Source organism: Elephantulus edwardii, unplaced genomic scaffold (assembly GCF_000299155.1).
Source record: "Elephantulus edwardii isolate Elephantulus edwardi_28Jun2011 unplaced genomic scaffold, EleEdw1.0 scaffold00018, whole genome shotgun sequence".
NCBI lineage: Eukaryota > Metazoa > Chordata > Mammalia > Macroscelidea > Macroscelididae > Elephantulus > Elephantulus edwardii.
Window position 1 is genome coordinate 24608759 of NW_006399768.1, and position 19578 is coordinate 24628336.

The following is a 19578-nucleotide window of genomic DNA, read 5'->3' on the forward strand; positions in this document are numbered from 1 at the left end:
TTACTTCAAGTGCATTTACCTTTTGTCTTTTCTGAATTTATCTTGTCTCCATGTCTTTTTTTTTTTGCTCACATTACATCCTAAACCCAGAATGTCTTCCAACTAATCTTCAAAATCCAACCTAATTTAAACCATCTCATTAAATTACAGTGTTCTCTCTCTTCCCCCTTCCCAGAACACATATTATCTGCACTTCCCATATGATCCTTGTGCTATTAGGTGTCACCATGAATACATATTATTCTTTCCTCAAATTAAAATGTAAATCTCTTGAGAATATGAGTAACTTCTTATGTTTTAGATTCTTCACAGTTCCTATCACCTTGCCTTGTACAGTCAAGAAATGTTTGCCAATTCATTTTCCAAGTAACCATATTCACTGTCAGGCAGGAACCTGAACAATAAGATTTCATTAGAACTACCTCCAAATGAGGTAAAAACCACAAACTCTTTCCTGTTGATTCAGAAGCGACTCATAGTTGACCTTCCAGCAGATTTTCCGGGCCGCACATCACAGGGGAAGAGATTGCCCATCATTCTCCAGTGGAGCTAGTGATGGATTAGAACAGTTGGAGAGGCAGCACTCCCTGCAGACCACACCCCAAAACTTCCTGCAGTGGTGACCATCTCCAATGAAATGCTGCAGCCGACATGCAAAAAGCTTTACGGTTACTAACCAGTCAGTTTGCAATTTGTAGGATGCAAAGCCTAAGTACCTGTTTTCCTAGCTGTAGGAAGTAAGTTTCTGATTGGATGGCTTAGGCAACTTGAAAATTGAAGTGAAAATTAAAAACAATTCCTAAAAAAAATACCACCCCAAAACCCCAAACAAACCCTGACTGGCCAGCTTCCCTCTCGAAGAAAGAGTTCATAAGTATTAAACTGTTTTTGTATATGTTTTTTGTGATTTTCATTGGTAACTTAATATTGTAATTTAACACTTTAGCATTTGTCTTGATTGTCCTTCGATATGGTATGAAATGTTATAGCAATTCACTAAATAAAAATTTTTGTCTCCTTAAAATTGTGTTTAGGAAGACAGTCTGTGACAATTCCCCAGTAGAGCCTTAGTTGTCACATGTGAAGTTTTCTCTGCCTTCTGTTTAACACTAATTAAATATTTTTTTTTACTAATTAAATATTTTGTGCTCCCTACAGAAGATTTCAAAAGGCAGTGCAAGAAGACAAAGCAAAGTATTATAATGAAACGTACAAAGAGCTGGAGTTGGAAAAGCAAAAGAGTCAAACTCACTGGGCATTTTTAAAACTGAAGAAACTGAAGAACAAATATGGGCAGAATATTGAATGATCTAGAAAGCATCAGAGGAAGATAGAAGGAGTACACAGAGTCACTATACCAAAAAAGAATTGGCTGACACAGAAAAATTTCATGAAATAATTTATATTCAAGAGACAATGGTGATGATTAGAAGGAAGTTCAAACTTCTCTGAGAGAATTGGCAAAAAACAAGACCCCAGGAATGGATGAAATACCAACTGATATATTTCCAAAAACAGATGCTGCCCTGGGCATGCTCACCAGGTTGTGCCAAGAAATGTGGAGGACAACCACCTGGCCAAATGACTGGAAGAAATTAATTTTTATTCCCATTCCTAAAAAACGTAATCTGACAGGGGTGGAAATTATTGAACAATATCACATACAAGCAAAATCCTGAAGATCATCCAAAAATGACTGTAACAGTACACTGACATAGAACAACCAGAAATACAAGTGGGGTTTAGACGAGGCCATGGCACTGGGACATCACAGCCAATGTCAGATGGTCTTCGCCAAACACAGAGAGGGCCAGAGAAATTTCTATCTGTGGTTCATTGACTCTGCAAAGACACTTGACTGTATGGATCACATCAAACAGTGTCTGAGAAGAATGGGAATCCCAGAACACCTGATTGTGCTTATGAGAAACTTGTATTTGGACCAGGAAACGGAAGTCAGTACCAAGCAGGGAAACACTGTGTGGTTCAAAATCAGGAAACGAGTGCATCAGAGATGTGTCCTGTCTCCTAACTTTTCAATCTGTATGCAGAACAGATCATCAGGGAGGCTGCACTTTATGAGGAGGAATGTGGCATGAGGATTGGAGGAACACTCATCAACAACCTGTGTTATACAGATGACATAGCCTTGATTGCTAAAACTGAAGAGGGCCTGAAGTACTGTGTAGTCTTCAATATGGATTGAAGCTCAAAATCAAGAAAACAGAGTCACACTACTGGGCCAATTGGCAGTACTATATTAGGTGGAGGAGAGTTTGAAATAGTTAACAATTTTAGCTTGCTCGGGTCCACAATCAACACTCTTGGCACCAGCAATCAGAAAATAACAAAGATGAATTGCATTATTAAAATGCGTGGTCAGGGATATCTCCAGAGTGCTGAAGGGCAACAATGTTTGTCTAGAGAATAAGGTGTGCCTGATCCAGGCCATGGTCTTTAAACCATTTGATCAATTGAACTACCTCTGAAAACCCTTGAGATTGTTCACAGCTTTAGTTTGGATGGCTCCACAGTCAACACCCTTGGCACCAGTAGCCAGGAAATTAAAAGACGTATTTCCATAGCAAAGTCTGCTGTTAGGGACCTCTCCAAAGTACTGAAGAGCAGTGGTGTCTCTTTGGAGACTAAGGTGCATCTGATACAGGCCATGGTCTTTGCAATCACTTGTTATGCATCAGAGAGTTGGACAATGACTAGGGAGGATAGACGGAGAATTGATGTCTTTGAGCTATGGTGCTGAAGAAGAGTATTGAGGGTACCATGGACTGCTAGGAAAACAAACAGATTCATCCTGGAAAGGGTTAAACCGGGCAGCTCCTTGGAGGAAAGGATTCTGAGACTCCGTCTAACTTTGGACATGTTGTAAGGAGAGACCGGTCCTTAGAGAGGGACATCATGCTTGGTAGGGTGGAGGGACAGCTCAGGAGGGAAGACCCTCTATGAGGTGGATTGATTCAGTGACTGGGGTAATCGGGATGGGAGTGTCAGAGACAGTGTGATTGGCACAGGACAGAGCAGAGTTTAGGGCTGTTGTACCTAGGGTCGCTAAGAGTTACAAGCGACTCGACGGTACATAACAACAACAACAACTGAAAACCCGCTGGATGGTCAACTATGGGTTGGTTCTGACTCAATGGCACTCAATAAGAACACACGGGAAAAGTAGACATGGCATTGTTATCTTTAATACAAAGACACTTGGATTTTCTTTCCTTAGGTGCTAAACCTAAAATCACGGTCAGGATTTAACTTTGAGGTCTCTCTACAGATAAGAGGGTCCTCTCTTATCTATGTAATGTCATAGATACTATGAGGGGAAAGCTGAAACTGATAAAAAAATTAATCACTGCTTTTAACAACAGTTGCCTATTTATCTTATTAAACTTTATCTTGTTTCCATGTCTTTTTTACTCACACTATGTCCTCAACCCAGAATTTCTTCTTACTAATCTTCTAAGTCCAACTTTATTTACATCATCTCACTAAATTCCCATTTTTGTATTCCTATTTGCTCTAATATATATAATTATATTCTAGTGAAAATATTTTCCAAAGGCAGAGTAAAGTACCGGTGTTTTCCTTTCTCCACAAAAGTTTTGGGCTCTTAGCCACATACTGGGCTATAAGTGATGAATAAATGGGGTTCATGGGCAACTTTTCACTTGTCAACTTCATCCTGTCTCCACAATGTGTAGCCTGTCAACAAGAATAAAACATAAGATTGTTAGAAATATCTTCCTCCAGAAAAGTGCAAAGAATAACTCCAATCAAACTTGGCATTCATTATAAAAAGCATACTCCCCAGCTTCTACTAAGGTTAAGACCTTGAGCTAGTTTTGGTTCCAAATAGTATTTCCTGTATCTATTGAAATAGTTAACAGCTTCAGTTTGTGTGGCTTTCCAAACAACACTCTTGGTACCAGCAGCCAGGAAATGAAAAGACAAATTGCATTGGGAAAGTCTGCTGTCAGAAATCAGTCTGCATACTAAGGTGCGCCTGAACCAGGCCACAGTCTTTGCCGTTACTTGCTATGCATCAAAAAGCTGGACAATGACTAGGCATGGCAGGGAATTGATGCCTTTGAGCTGTGGTGCTGGAGAAGAGTATGGAATATATTATGGACTGCTAAGAGAACAAACAGGTTTGTCCTAGAGAGGGTGAGACCAGGCTGCTCTTTGGAGACAAGGGCTGTTGTACATAGGGTCGCAATGAGTTGCAGGCGAGTGGATGGCTCATAACAACAATAACAACATACCTAAGAGACAGGAGCTCTGGTGGCCTAGTGGTAAGAAGCTGCATTACAATCCCAAAGGCATTTGAGGCAGCCAGTTGATCTGCGGGAGAAGGATGAGCAATTTTCTCCTGTGAGATTAACTGTCTCTGAAAACCCAGTGGAGGGTCAGCTACTTGATGACACACAACAGCAGCAAACCTTAGAGATATATATGGCCTTCCTCTGTGTCTGTTTCTATAGCATGAGATTAGCGCTGAGATTTGTTTCCAAGTCCTCTCTGACTGAGCACACATGCTGCATTGGGTAATGTCACCCTTAACAGTTGCCACTTGTGTGTGTCGTGGGTGACACTACCTGTAGGGATGATCCTTTTGCATCAATATCTTCTTGTTGCCTGTAATGAAACTCATCAGATGAATTAATTCCAAGTTACAGCACTTGTCTATTTTACCTGGAAATATACTTCATTTTGTTCAGTTGAGTTTTTTCTTCCCATCTACATTGGCTTGCTCTGCTATCAGATGGCTCATAACTGAAGGACTAATCAGAGCCATGAGAGGCCACCTTACCTGGGATGAAGGAGCCCACTTGGTCTAGCTAACCAGTTGGTCTAGTGAGACAGCAAACTCAGTTGTTGCTATGGCTTTTGTTTGGTTTACTCCTTGGCATTCTACTCTTACAGAGTACTTTAACCAATCAGGAACACACTTCTAGGTAAGATTCCAGATTGGTGGTCAAGAGAACAATTCAAGACACCATTTCTATGATTGGAAGGCAGCGTTCATACAATTATATGATATTACTTTAGGAAAAAAAATTGATTCGTTAAATAAAATGGGATCCAGGAAAAGGAGATAATTTGATATGTTAAATATTGTTTATGTGATTTTGGAGCAGTTATTTAATTTTCTTAGGAGTTAATGTCTTAATTTTTAGTTTGGATAGTGATTTTATTTTTATTTTTTTACTTTTTATATGAACGTGGAGAAAAGATGAAAGTTATACAAGGGTTCAGGTCTTTTGTTCATAGGGTCACTATGAGTCGTCTATGACTTGATGGCACTTAACAACAGCAACTTTGTATAGTAATTTGAGCTTCATGTTATTAGATGCTTATTAAACAGTTCCAAATACTAGCAAGCCTATAAGCTGCTAACAGCCTGTGCTGTTCTTAAGTCATTGCTGTGTTTCAGCACTCTGTGCTGGTCTATTTCATTGAGGGCCTTCCTCTTTGTCAATACCTCTACCAAGTGTGATGTCTCTTCTCTGGGGACTAATTCCCCCTGAAATGTGTTCAAAGGGAATGAAATGAAGTCTCATGATCCAAGGACCATTCTCTAGAAAAATTCTAGAGGGGAAAAAAAAAAACTCTCCAGAAAAGTGTGTTCATTTTCTGGCAATCTAGAATATATTCAATATTCTTCACAAACTGCATAGTTCGAAGGCATTCATTCTTTTTTTCTTCCTTATTTACTGTAAAGCTTTTGTATGAATGTTGATGTCATTGTTAAGTCTCTTGGGTGGATTATAACTCATATTTGACTCATGGTGATATACTCACATACACAGTAATCTACCCTTACATGCTAGTCCAAGAACTTTGATCGCTGAATCTCTACCTTTCATCTGACAGACAAGAATGCCAAGGATAAGAGAAGGTAAACAGTTTGTCTAAATTTATATGGTGAGCTATTTATGGAGTAAAGAAACCCGGACTAGAAGCCCTACTACTTCGTGATGACCTATCAACAGTCATAGGCCTCATGGCCTAGTGGTAAGAAGCTGTGCTGCAATCCCGAAGGCACCTAGTTCAAATCCACTAGCTGCTCCATGGGATGGGAAATCTCCTCTTAGGCAATTTACAGCCTCTGAAAACCTGTTAGAAGGTCAGCTATGGATCAGTTCTGACTTGACAGCACAGAATAATAACAGGAAGATGACTCCACGTGACACTATGAACAATGAACCTGAACCCTGCCCTATCCTGTGCCATCCTGACCAATTCTGATAGACTTCAGCCCGCCATTAAAGTCACTGTGTCCATTCGTCTTGTCGAGGGTCTTCCTCTCTTTTAGTATCTCTCCATCTTTCAAAGCATGATTTCTTTGTCCAAGGACTGGACCATCCTAACAACATGCCCAAAGTGTGTGACATGAAGCTTCACTATCTTTGCCTTCAATAAGCACCCTGACAGCACCTATTCTGAGGCATATTTATTTGTCCTTTTGGCAGTCCATGGGATAGTCAGCACTCTTCTCTAACACGTAACTCAAAAGCCTTGATTCGTTCTTCAGTTATCTTTATTAATTGTCTAGCTTTCAGCTGCATAACAAATAATTGAGAAAAACTATGGTTTGGATGAGGTACAAATGAACAGCATTACTTTTCAGTACTTTAGAAAGGTGCTTCAGAGAAGACTTTGAAGTATATTGAAGTACATCTTTTGATTTCCTGGCTGCTGGTGCCAACAACGTAGATTGTGGATGCAAGCAATAAAAAAATAATTGATAATTTCTATCTCTTCCTCATCTATCATGATGTTACTAACTGGTCTGGTGGTGAGGATTTTAATTTCTTGATGTTGAGATGTACTCATACTGAAGGCTGTAGTCTTTGATTCTCTTGCAACAAGCCTCATTTTCAGCAAGCAAGATTGTGTCATCTGTGTGACACAGGTTATTGATGGCTTTTCCTCTGGTGCCACATTAGTAGTCATACCATCCCACTTGCCTAATTGTTTGTTCTGCATAAAGATGGAATATTTATGAAGAAAGGATACTGCCTTGAAGCACACTTTTCCTGATTTTAAACCATGTCATATTCCTTTGTTCTTTTCATATAATAGCTTCATGATCTAACTATACCTTTGCATGAAAATTATTAAATGTACTGGGATTCTCATGCCTCTCAATATTAGTCATAATTTATTATATCCACATAGGCAAAAGCCTTTGGGTAGACAATAAAACACAGCTAGGCATGCTTCTGGTATTCCCCACCTTCAGCCAAAATCTATCTGACAACAAAACTGATATCTCTTGTGCTGTGATTTCTAAATCCAGCCTGAATTTCTGACAGTTCTCTGTTGATGCATGATTATGGTGTCGTTACTGTTGTTAGGTGCCGTTGAGTCTAGTAAGACCCATAGCAACCCTATGAACAGCAAATAGGAACCCTTTCCTATCCTGTTCCATTATCACACTTCCTGTCACACTGGAACCTACTGCAGCAGTCACAGTGTCAATCCACGTGGTTGAGGGTCTTTCGCTCTCTGCCCTTCTGAGCATCATGTCCTCTTCAAGAATAGCTCTTCCTAGCAACATGCCCAAAGTATGTGCTTCAAGTATGTGAAGAAAAGCCTTATCTTTTTGCCTCCAAAGAGCACTCTGGCTGCACTATTTCCTAGACATTTTGTTTGTTCTTTTGGCAATCCATGGGATGTTCAGTACTCTTCTCCAACACCAGACCTCAAAGGCATCAATTCTTCTTCTGTCATCCTATTCACTGTCTAGCTCTCAGATGCATAGCAAGAGATTGGAAAGACCATAGACTGAATCAGACAAACCTTAGTCCTCAAACTGACATCATTACTCCTCAATAATTTGGAGAGGTCCCTAACTGCAGACATTCTCAGTGCAATATTTCTAATCTCCTAACTGCTGTTACCAAGGGTGTTGATTGTGGACCCAAGTAAGATGAAGTTGTTGACAGTCTCAATCTTTTCTCCATCTACCAGCCTCTCCAAGGGAAGAGGATGGGCAATTTTCTCTCATGCGATTAACTGCCTCTGAAAATCTGCAGGAGGCTCAGCTATTGAGTTGGTGCCAACTTGATTGTACACAACAACACTGACAATGTCATTTTATAACTCTTCTGGTATTCAATGTTTGATATTTAATGTGTTAAATCTCTTGTACTATTCCACTTATTTGAGAAGGTAAGAATGAAGAGATGATTGAATTAAAAGGGTATGAGTGGGGCTTCCCCCCCACCCCCTGCCAAATTTAGGGATTAGATATAAAATTGTTGGAAACTTGACAACTATTCATTTAACATTGTAGATTTAGAAAATTGTATAATAGGTATTGTGTTGTATACATTAATTAGGGAGCACTAGTGGCCTACTGGATAAAGAGTTGAGGTGCCAATCCAAAGGAAGAGGTTTGAATTCACTAGTTGCTCCATGGGATAGGCAATCTCTTCCTGTGTGATTTACAGCCTCCAAAAACTTGACTGAGGGTCAACTATGAATTAGTTCTGACTCAATGACACATAATAATAAACACAGGAATTTGTGATATAAAATCTTAAGATCCATGATTTAAAGTGACAGTAAGTGGGAGCCCTAGGTTCCTTTCTAGATCCTCTGAGGGGAATGTTGCCTGAAAATACTTCACACCTTCTCCCTTCTGGAGCATTGTCCCCAGCGAGACATACGTTCTCAAGGAGATACTTAGTTCCATTCTTCTTAGAGACAGACCCAGGCCAATGTATATCCTATCCTCCCCACAAATGAAACTGCAAACCCCTTGCAATCGAGGCAATTCAGACTCCTCGTGACCCTACAGAAGGTAAACTAGAACCGCTCTTTAATGTTTGCAAAGCTATACATTTTCATGAACGCAGACTCTCGTCTCTTCCTCCCATGAAGTGGCTGGGGCATTTGAGCAGACGACCTTTCTATTGACAGCTCAATGCTTAACACACAGTACTACTAGGGCTCTATAACACTACCCACAAGCTGTTTCTTGTTTCTTTTTGTCAAATGCCACTAAGCTGATTCAGACTCATGGTGACTTCAGGGGGTTACAGAGTAGAACTTCCTCATAGCATTTTCTTACTTGCCAAAACTGAGGAAGACCTGAAGTGTTTGCTGCAGCAGGTCAAGGACTGAAATCTTCAATATGGATTGTAGATCAGCAACAAAAACCCAAAGATTCTTGTTAACAATTTAAGCTTACTTTTTTCACATTCAACACTCTTGACACCAGCAGTCATGAAATATAAAAAAAACCCAACAAAACCACCAAATTGAATTATTAAAATCTGCTGACCTCTATGAGCAATGATGTCAGTTTGGAGACTAAGATACACCTATCCAGGCCATGGTCTGTGCATCAGAGAGCTGGCCAATGACTAAGAATGAGAGAAGAAGCATCATCAACGCTTCTGAACTGTGTGGCTGGAGAAGAGCATTGAACATATGATGGACTGCCAAGAGAACAAGCAGGTTTGTCCTGGAGAGGGTGAAACTAAGTTGCTCCTTGGAAGCTAGGATTATGATGCTTTGTCTCACATACTTTGGGCATATTGCCAATAGGGACTAGACCTTATAAAAGGACATCATTCTTGGAAGGGTAGAGAGTCAATTCATGAGAAGGACACCCAATATGAGATGGATTGACATAGTGACTGTGGTAACAAGGACAGGTGTATTTGAGACAGTGAAATTGGTTCAAGATAAGGCAGGGTTCATAGCACAAAACAACAACAACAACAAACATTTTAAAAAGTAAGGAATAAGTGTTTCAGGCATCAGAAGGAAATCCAGAAAATAATGGGATATGAGAAAAGAGATAAGTCCTGGGAAAATGCCTGGTATACAGAGCCCACCCTGGCTTTATGTCTTGGGGACAACCTGTTTAGAAATGACAGTGGATTCCTGGCCATTTATGTGCTTTGAACAGTTAGATGGTCTTTTGGTCCCTGTATGAGCTGGATTCTCATTCCTTCTGGCCAGCACCCTTGGTAAAAAGAGATGGATGGCGGTATGGCTCTGGACCTGGGAGGCTGCGCTCCTTTTCCATCAAAATTCTGAACCCTTGGGAGTCTTAGAAGTCAGTAGAAGCTTGGTAGCTTTGGAATACCTAGTTCTACTTGGTAGTGGTGAAGGACTCAGGTACGAATGTTATGAAGGACTCTGAGCTGAGCTCGGAGCAGTGTAGACCTAGAAACATGGACATAGGTTATGGCTCTTACTATGTAAAATTAACAAAGGAGGAAAGATCATAGGTATGAATATATCAAAGCAATTGTGTTGGATAGTGGAATTACAGAAGCTTTGGTGGTGCAGTTGGTTGATTGTAACCGCCTGCCTTTGGGTTGCCAGTGCAACTCTTTTACCTACCAGGCTACCAGAGATCCTTATAATAAAAACTGAAACAATTTAATTTCTTAGGCAATGTTGAAAACTATCAAAAGCTTGAGATTCTCAATAGTTTTATTATAAATCTTATACAGGTTAAAATGCATAAAAATTTAGAATACTAGACATGTGCTTTACATTGAATTTCTATAATATTGTACTGTTATTGGGTTTGTTTAAATAATTTGTTTAATACTTTATAAGGTCAAAATTTTATGTATAGTTTTCCTCCTCTTAAGTATAATATTAATGTAAGTAGGATATTAATCAAATTTTTACAAATTTGAGTTATTATAAAAAAAGTGAGTTTCCACTTTCTATGATAAAAAATTTTGACAATTCCATATATGCTTCTTTAATAGGTGTATATTCCGCTATTACTTTTCTAGGCTTTAAATTAAAATATGTTTCTATATAAATGCAGTAATGTGGAGTTTATCTTTCAACATGAGTGAGTTTTTTAGTTTTACAGGATTAGGGAGGGGGGAAAAAATCAAAATTACTTTCCATAGGCATCCTCCCTCCCCCATTCTGGTTAAATTTATGCTCTAGTGAAATGTATCAGAGAGTAAAAAAGTAATTATTGGATTTAACGCATGCTGAACAGATTTATGTCTTAAAGAATAAAAATGTAGGAAGAAGGGCAAAATCACTACACAAGTATCTCATTACTTTTGCTAACTACAATATATATGTTTCTAAGATAGCCTCTAGTGACACTTTTGGTTGTTGTTAGATGCTGTCGAATTGAGTATAACTCATAGTGACCCTATGAACAACAGATCTCAACTCTGCCCTACCCTGGTCCATCCTCACCATCTCTGACACACTGGAGCCCAGTGCTGCAGTCACTGTGTCAAGAGGGTCTTCCTCTCTTTTGCTGACCCTCTTGTCTTCCAATCATGTTGTGCCTCTCCAAGGAATAGTTTCTCCTAGTAACATGCCCAAAGTAAGTGAGACTATATGTTTTATCATTTAGGCAGTCCTGAATATTACTATCTGCTTGATTTTGTACTAATATAAGTAGGAGAAAGGAGAAATTGGTAACATGTATGGTTTCTCTCATAGATTTCTGACAACAATATCTTTACAATGAGTCCTTTATTAAAAAAAGTTTAGCTAATAGTTTAGTATTTAAGTATAATAAATACAAAACATGATTCTATATATGTTCGTGTGTGTGTGTGTGTGCATTCATGAACTCAAACACACTTATGTTCCAGTATACTGCCAGCATGGTGTGACTTATTTGTTGCCATGATGCTAGAAACTATACCACCAGTCTTTCAAATACTAGCACAATCACACTCATGGCTGACTGGTTTCACCAGCATTTCCAGACTAAGACATGTTAGCAAGAAGGACCTGGCTATATACTTTTGAGAAAAAAAAATCACCAGTGAAAATGTAAAGATAATTGTTGTTGTTGGGTATCCCTGAGCCAACTAAAACTCAGTGACCCTGTAACAATGTAATGAAAACCTGCACTCCACTATGGCATGCTCAAGGCCAGTGTTGTAGTTGCTGTATCAAGCCATCTCATTAAGGGCTTGTCTCTCTTTCAAAAACCCCCTAGTTTTCAAATATGATGTCTTTTTTTTCCAAGGACTGGTGTTTCCTGACAACATACTCAGAATATGTGAGACTAAGTTTCACCATACTTGCCTCCGAGGAGCACCCTGACCGCTCTTCTTCCACGGCAGGTATTTTTGTTCTTTTGGCAGTTCATGTATATTCAATACTCTTCACCACTACCACAATCCAAGACATTGCTTCTTCAATCTGCCTTACTCACTGTTCAACTTTCAGTGGCATATGAAGCAACTGAAAACACCTGACTTGAATCAGTCATAGTCTTAGTTTTTAAACTGATATCTTTGCTCTTGAGCACTTTAAAGAGGTCCTTGACAGTTGATTTGCCCCGTGCAACACATCTTTTGATTTATTGACTGCTGCTATCATGTGTGGGGTTGTAGATCCAGGTAAAATGAAATTGTTATGTCAACTTCAATCTTTCTTTCATCTATCATGGTGTTGCCTCTTGGTATATAGAGGTGAGAAATTTTGTTTTAATAATATTGATCCATATTGAAGGCTGTAGTCTTTGATCTTATGCAGCAAGTATTCCAAGTCTTCTTCACCTTTTGTAAGTAACATTGTGTCATCTGCTTAAGCTAGGTTGCAAGCATTTTCCTCCAATCCTGCTGCCACATGTAGCAGCAGAATATCTATTATCTGATAAAATGCCAGAGTATGAGACCTGCAGGCTACAGGGCACTTAAAATGTGACTGGGAAGGAACCAGGAGCTACTTCCTTCAATGGGCTACGTTAAAAAATGGGCTTAAACACAGCAACAATTGGGCTGGCTCAGGAAAGGGAAGCACTTTAACTGTTACACCCAAGATTTCTTTTAGTCAGAATGAACTAGATTCCACCTAACAAAACCAATAACAACTACAATCCAGACAAATGAAAACTATACTGACTCCTTGAGTCGATGCATAAATGCAATAATATAACTTCAATATCACAAAATCACTTATGGCTCTTATTACAAAGCAAACAAATACTATAATCAAAATTAAAATGGAAATAATCACTTGTCCTCTGAAAGCTTAATAAATAGATCTATTTTTCAGTCCCATTCTCAAACTTATCAGTATATAGCAGATACATCTACTGAAGATTTTTTGAAGTAAAAACTCACTGCACTAGTATTAGAACCCATTCAGAGCTGACCCTCTGGCAAATTTTCTGAGGCTGTAAATTGTACGGGAGCAGATTGCCTATCTTTCTCCTGCACGCAGAGCCACTGATGGATTTGAACATCTCTCTTCAAGACAGAGGTTCAAGTCTTTGGATTTGTAGGGCAACCCCCCAGGAACCACACCTTCTGGGCTCCTACGAAGATTTTAGGAAAAAAACAGATTTATGATGAACTCTAGATTTTAGCTAGGGAACTCTGGTGGCCTAGTGTGTAGAGTTGTGCTGCCAACACAAAGGCAGAAGAAGGTTTGAATTCACTAGCTAATCTGCAGGAGAAAGATGAGCAATCTCTGTCTGTGCAATTTATAACCTCAGAAAACCTCCTGGAGGGTCAGCTATGATTTGATGTCAACAAACAATAGTTTCTAGGTAGAATCATCTAAACCAGTAAGGGAATGAGAGTCAAGAGATTAGACAGGTAGTTAGGTGCCTTCGAGTTGAGTATGACCCATAGAGACCGTATGAACAAATGTCCTATCCTATGCCAGGCTCACAATCTGATGTACTTGAGCCCTATGCTGTAGTCATTGTGCCAATCCATCTGATTAAGAGCTTTCCTCTCTTTTGCTGACCCTCCACTTTTCCAAGCATCATGTCCTTCAAGAAATAGCCTATCATAACAACATGCCGAAAGTATGTGAGATGAAGCTTTATCACCTTTGCCTCACCAAGGAGCACGCTGGCTACACCTTCTCCGAGACATATCTATTTGGGGTTTTTTGGCAGTCCATAGGGTATTCAGTACTCTTCTCCAGTTCCAGAGCTCTAAGGCATCAATCCTTCATCCTTAATCATTGTCCAGCTCTCAGATGCAAACCAAGCAATTAAAAATACCATGGTCTGAATCAGGCACTCCTTAGTCCTCAAACTGACATCATTGTTCTTCTGTAATTTGGAGAGGTCCCTGAGTGTAGTCTTTCTCGGTGTAATATGTCTCCTGATCTCCTGACTGCTGGTGTCAAGGGCGTTGTTTATGGATTCAAGTAAGATGAAGTCGCTGGCAGTTTCAATCTTTTTTTCCATGTATCACGATGTTGCCTGTTGGTGAGTGGTGAGAAATTTTGTTTTCTGGACGTTGAAATGGATGAGAGGCTATAATTTGAAATCAGGTAATCTGATTCTAAAGTTTTAGAAAAAGGGATGACTCAACTTAAATAATATAAAGACAGATCCAAGAGGGAAATTCCTATTTTTTTCTCTCTAGTCACTCACAGGTACAGTCATCTTAACCTGCCAGAAAGAGCTCCTTGAATCATAAAATGCCTATGGCCTGAGTCTCTTCATTTATTTGCAAGCTTTCCAAAATGAGTTTCCTTCTTTTCTGTGCTTCCCAGATTCAGAGCATAAACTTTGTCTCATGTACTTTGGGCATGTTGTCAGGAGGGCTAGACCTTGCCATAGTGTTGGAAAAAGTGAAGGGTCAAAGATAGAGCAGAAGACCTCCAACCAGATGGATTCACACAGCAACTTAATAATATCAGCGATGATGAAGATAGCACAGGATAGAGCAAAGTTTACATTCATGGTTCACAGGGTCGCTATGAATTATAATTGAGGGCACCTAACAACAACCTCGCAATTCTGCTTGATGAAACTGAGGAGGACCTGAAGCGCGTGCTGCAGAAGGTCAAGGACTGCAGCCTTCAATATGGATTGAAGCTCAATGTAAAGAAAACAAAGATTCTCACCACTGGGCCGATTGGCAGCATCATGATGGATGGAGAAGAGATTGAGGCTTCAGTTTGCTTGGCTCTATAATCAACACTCTTGGTACCAGCAGCCAGGAAATTAAAATATGAATTGCAATGGGAAAGTCTGCTGTCAGAGACCTCGCCAAGATACTGAGGAGCAACGATGTCAGTTTGGAGACTAAGGTGTGCTTGATACAGGCCATGGTCTTTGCGATTACTTGCTATGCTTGCTATGCTTCAGAGAGCTGGACAATGACTAGGGATGACAGAAGGAGAGTTGATGCCTTTGAGCTTTGGTGCTGGAGAAGAGTACTGAATGTACCTTGGACTGCTAGGAGAATAAACAAGTCAGTCCTGAAGAAGGTGGAGCCAGGCTGCTCCTTGGAGGCAAGGACTCTGAAGCTTCATCTGACATACTTTGGGCATGTTGCAAGGAGGGACCAGTGCTTGGAGTGGGACATCATGCTTGGGAAGGTGGAGGGACAGCGCAGGAGAGGAAGACCCTCGATGAAATGGATTGGTTCTGTCACTGGGGTTATGGGGATAGGCATGTCAGAGCCAGTGAGATCGGCAAGGGGCAGAGCAGGATTTAGCGCTGTTGTACATAGGGTGACTATGAGTTGCAAGTGACTCGATGGCACTTAATAACAAACAACAACTATAGTCTCAGAGCAGCCCTATAAACTAAATATTAACATTTCCCTAAGTAAGAAACCCAGCTGTGTATTTGAACCTCTATTTCAATACAGGGACTCATTGCCCAGACTAGTTTATTCTACCCGCATGGTTTTACCATAAAACCAGAAAAGGTTGTATTTGAGAATTCATTTTGGAAGGTGGGATATAACAGAGCCTATGATAAAAAAGCAGCTGAATCCAGACTCTGGCTTCTTGAGGCACGGCAGTTTTGAGGGCTGAGGGCACTTGTTGTGTGGTGTTCTTTTGGCCCCACGTTGGGGTAGGCAGGGACATGCCAGAGGAACTGGGGGTCTGGGGAAAGGAATTTGCCAGCATTTGGGCTCACTGATGTGTCAAATGCATTAATGGTCGGTTACCAAATGTGGACAGAGAGTGGGGTGGAGTTCCCAGATTAAAACAAGCTTGGAAGGAGTGGCATCCACTTCCATAATAGCTTGCCTCCAGAAACCCTATGAACCTGGAGAGAGGATGAAAGGCACCCAAGCGTCGAGGACTCTCCTTCATAGGGTCGCTATGAGTCAGTCACCTGCGACTTGAGGGCACTTAATAACATCAACATAGAGAGATCAGCTGGCCCAGTGGACAGAAAGCGATGCTACCAAGCCAAAGGTGGGTGATTTTTAATCAGCGGCCCTCAGGCCTGTCTTTCATTGTTTTTGTTCAGACATTCCTCTAGGTCATATAGCCCTGGTGTACAGGTTGTCATACAGAGGTCACTTGTGGTTGCTGTGAGGCTGAACACTGTGACACTGATGTGTCAAATGCCTTAATGGTTGGCTACCCAATGCGGACAGAAAATGGGGTGGAGCTCCCCGATGAAAACAAGCTTGGAAGGAGTGGCATCCACTTCCATAATAGCTTGCCTCCTGAAACCCTATGAACCTGGAGAGAGGATGAAAGGCATCCAAGCCTCGAGGACTCTCCTTCATGGGGTCGCTATGAGTCGCCTGGGACTCGAAGGCACTTAACAACAACAACAACAACAACATGATAAAAAAGAAGTCTCCATCTCTCCCCACTTCACATTAACCACCCCATTCTAATTACCATAGAGTGAAACTTAGGCTCACCAGAACCCCATCAATGTCAGGGGAGACCTTGTGTTTTTTATTTCAAACTAGATGTGCTGGCCTTTCTCCCGAAGAGCCTTTGGTTGATCAAATCGCCTAGGTTTCAGCTAGTAGCCAAGAGTGTTAACAGTCTGCACCACCCAAGGGCTCCTCAAATACGTCCAGCTCTCTTCCTTTCTAGACACCCCCAAGTCTCAGCTTTCATCTGGACTTCCCAAAATTCCAGGGATACGTAACATAGGCTCACTGTGAAGGTAAAGAAGGAAACTCATTTCTTCAAGGCTGGGCGAGGAAGGAGAGGGCAAGGCATCTGCACCCTGCACAATGGTTTCCAAAGCTCTCCCAGCGGAAAAACATCTTTACAGCTCGCTTGTTTCCTGGTTACGTGCATATAAGTGTAAGAAACCAAAACCTTCCCTGCACTTCCCGTTCCTCCAAAGAAGCTACAAGGCAGAGCACGCCAATGTGAGACGTGTCAAATGGAGCGCGCCTCATGTCGCCTGCAGTGTCCCAACCGCCCTGATTTCCGCCCTCGCAGCCTGGGGCCCTAGCTCTGAGCACGCGTGCTGGGGCTCAGAGAGGCCGGTGGAGCACCTCGCCCAGGGGGTGGCTCGGCCCTTGCCGGCTGGCCAATCGGCGCCTGGGCCACGGCCCCTGGCGGCTGCCCCTCCCCGAACTCCAAGGCACCATCTGCACGTGCCAGTGTTTGTGTACGTGCTGCAGCCCGAGTGCAAGGAAAAGTCAGAGCTCAAGGGCTGGGCCGCTGGGGCGCCGCCAGAGCTGGGGCGTGGAGGCAAAGGGCGGGCCCGATGGCTCCTGTGTATTTAAAGTTCCCCTGCACTCAGACAGGCCTGGCACTCTTACCTGCGAGGCTGCAATCAGTGCCTGCGATCCCGCTCTCCGCAGGCTCCTGTCTCTTCTTTGACAAGGAAATGCTGTTGCTTGATTGCAATCTGGAGGTGAGATTCGTATTGCTATTGTCTTGCAGGCTTACACTTCCAGATGCCCTGTCTTCTTAGGGAGCAAGTGTGAAAGTGGATTGACCACTCAACGCTGCCTAGTCCAGCCTTGTCGGTGTTTTGGGCGTGGGAGGGATTCGACAAAGGCGAGGTGGGTGCTAGATCTGTTGTCTTCCTGCAGGTGGACCTGAAGCATCTCCTGGAGACAGGGGCCTCTGTAAATGCACCTTCGGATCCCTGCAAACAGTCGCCTGTGCACTTGGCCGCTGGTGGCGGCCTGGCTTGCTTGCTTCTCTGGCAGCTGCAAACGGGTGCTGACCTCAATCAACAGGTAACTAGGTAACTGATTGTTTTGTGTGTGCAACTCCTCTCTCCGCCCCAGACAGAGCCACAGGAGCATTTCGTAGACGCCAAACTTTACAGCTATTTCAACAGTTGTAAACATGCCTATGACAGCGGTGAACATTAGAAATGCAGAGCAAGTCATGTTTGTAGTTAAACTTTTTCTCGTACCGACATGAAAATGAAATAAATCTTAGTAATTTAGCAAAAATGTTCTTTCAGTGTAATCAAAAGAGAACATTACATTCCTTTCATACTAAGTGTTCACAATCTGGTGACTTTCACAGTTGTGTGATCATCTCAGTTCACACTAGTCAAGTGCTCCTAAGTAAGACATGTGTTGCTATTTCCTATCACACTGGACAGTTTATTTCAAAAGGAAAAAATTCCTACATCAACCAAATTGAACGTTTCACTGTAGCAACTGAAATACTGTCCATGCCTGCAATTGAGAAATCAGTTCCCTACACTTTATGGCAGTCTGCATCTCCTCTTGAATCATACATGCCTGATGAGGGGGTATTTTTAAATCTAGCTCCAAAGCTTTACTTTTTCCTTCCATTTTAATATATTGATGCAACCTATGCAATGCTTTTATTAATTGAAACTGTGTTAAAATAGCATGCCAAGGGAATATCATAAAAAATAGAAAAGTGTGTTTTAAAGATTTTGTCTGATAGTAACACAGTTCTAAGCAACTTCCTTAAATTGACAACATAAAACTTCATCCACTTATTTCCTGCAAGAACGTATTTTGGGGAGAGACTCTATAATTTGTTCTTTTATCTTTAAGGATATTTTTGGAGAAGCTCCATTACACAAGGCAGCAAAAGTCGGCAGCCTGGAATGCCTCAGCCTGCTGGTAGCCAGAGATGCCCAAATTGAGTAAGTATAAAATCAGAGGGTTCAGATTGTTTTCTTTCATTACACTAATGAGACTTCTGAGGTTTAATTTAACTTGTACTTTAAAAACTGCTTAATGTGAATATTAATGTAGACTAACAGAATATCTTATATATTCCATTTGAGTGAGTAAAGTGGATCCTAATAATTTAGAACTAAGGTTTCATCTGTTATGGCAGTATTCTGACTTGTTGTTCATCGAGTATATATTATACTCTATTGACAGCACCTAACAACATCCCATTTAGCTGTGGTTTAGGAAGATTCATTCTGTAGAAGTTCTCACTGACTTCCGTTATGTACTTATTTATGATATTGGATACCAAATACTATTTCATTAATTCAATAACAGAGTTCATTCTCTGCTAGCTCCTGAGAATACAAGTACAGACAAATTAAATGTCTCTGTGCTTCTTTTAGCTCTTTAACTATGAAACTGTTGTTTATATGCGCTCAAAGCACCTTTGTGGAGATTTAAATAACAAATTAACCATTACTTTTGTCTTGATTTTAGTTTACGTAACAAGGATGGACAAACAGCTGAAGATCTTGCGTGGTCATATGGATTTTTGGAATGTGCCAAGTTTCTTAGCACAATTAAATGTATACAGACTATAAAGTCAAGCGAACCATCCAGCAGGGGCCATTGTGTTCCAGTGCTCAGACAGAAACGAAGTTTTGGAAGTACAGAAAGCACAAATGGGAAAAGGAAGTGTTGGTAAGTAGATTTTAGCTTCTTTTTCTTC

General features: G+C 41.0%; 2 protein-coding genes across 2 annotated transcripts in view; one reads left to right on the forward strand and one right to left on the reverse strand.

Moving 5' to 3' along the window:
- The window catches only part of LRP2BP (LRP2 binding protein), a 36189-nt gene extending 32481 nt beyond the window's left edge, over positions 1–3708 (reverse strand). The window contains exons 1-2 of the mRNA XM_006882243.1: positions 3591–3708; positions 2183–2190 (exon numbers count right to left, since the gene is read on the reverse strand). Coding sequence (XP_006882305.1) covers positions 2183–2190; positions 3591–3696 — 114 coding nt within the window. The 5' untranslated portion in view covers positions 3697–3708. The remainder of the gene's footprint in view (positions 1–2182; positions 2191–3590) is intronic.
- A 13852-nt stretch (positions 3709–17560) lies between these two features.
- ANKRD37 (ankyrin repeat domain 37) lies at positions 17561–19554 on the forward strand. The gene is made up of 4 exons (XM_006882244.1): positions 17561–17587; positions 17769–17918; positions 18723–18814; positions 19347–19554. The coding sequence occupies exons 1-4, from the start codon at positions 17561–17563 to the stop codon at positions 19552–19554; spliced, it is 477 nt and encodes a 158-aa protein (XP_006882306.1).
- The last annotated feature ends 24 nt before the right edge of the window (positions 19555–19578 follow it).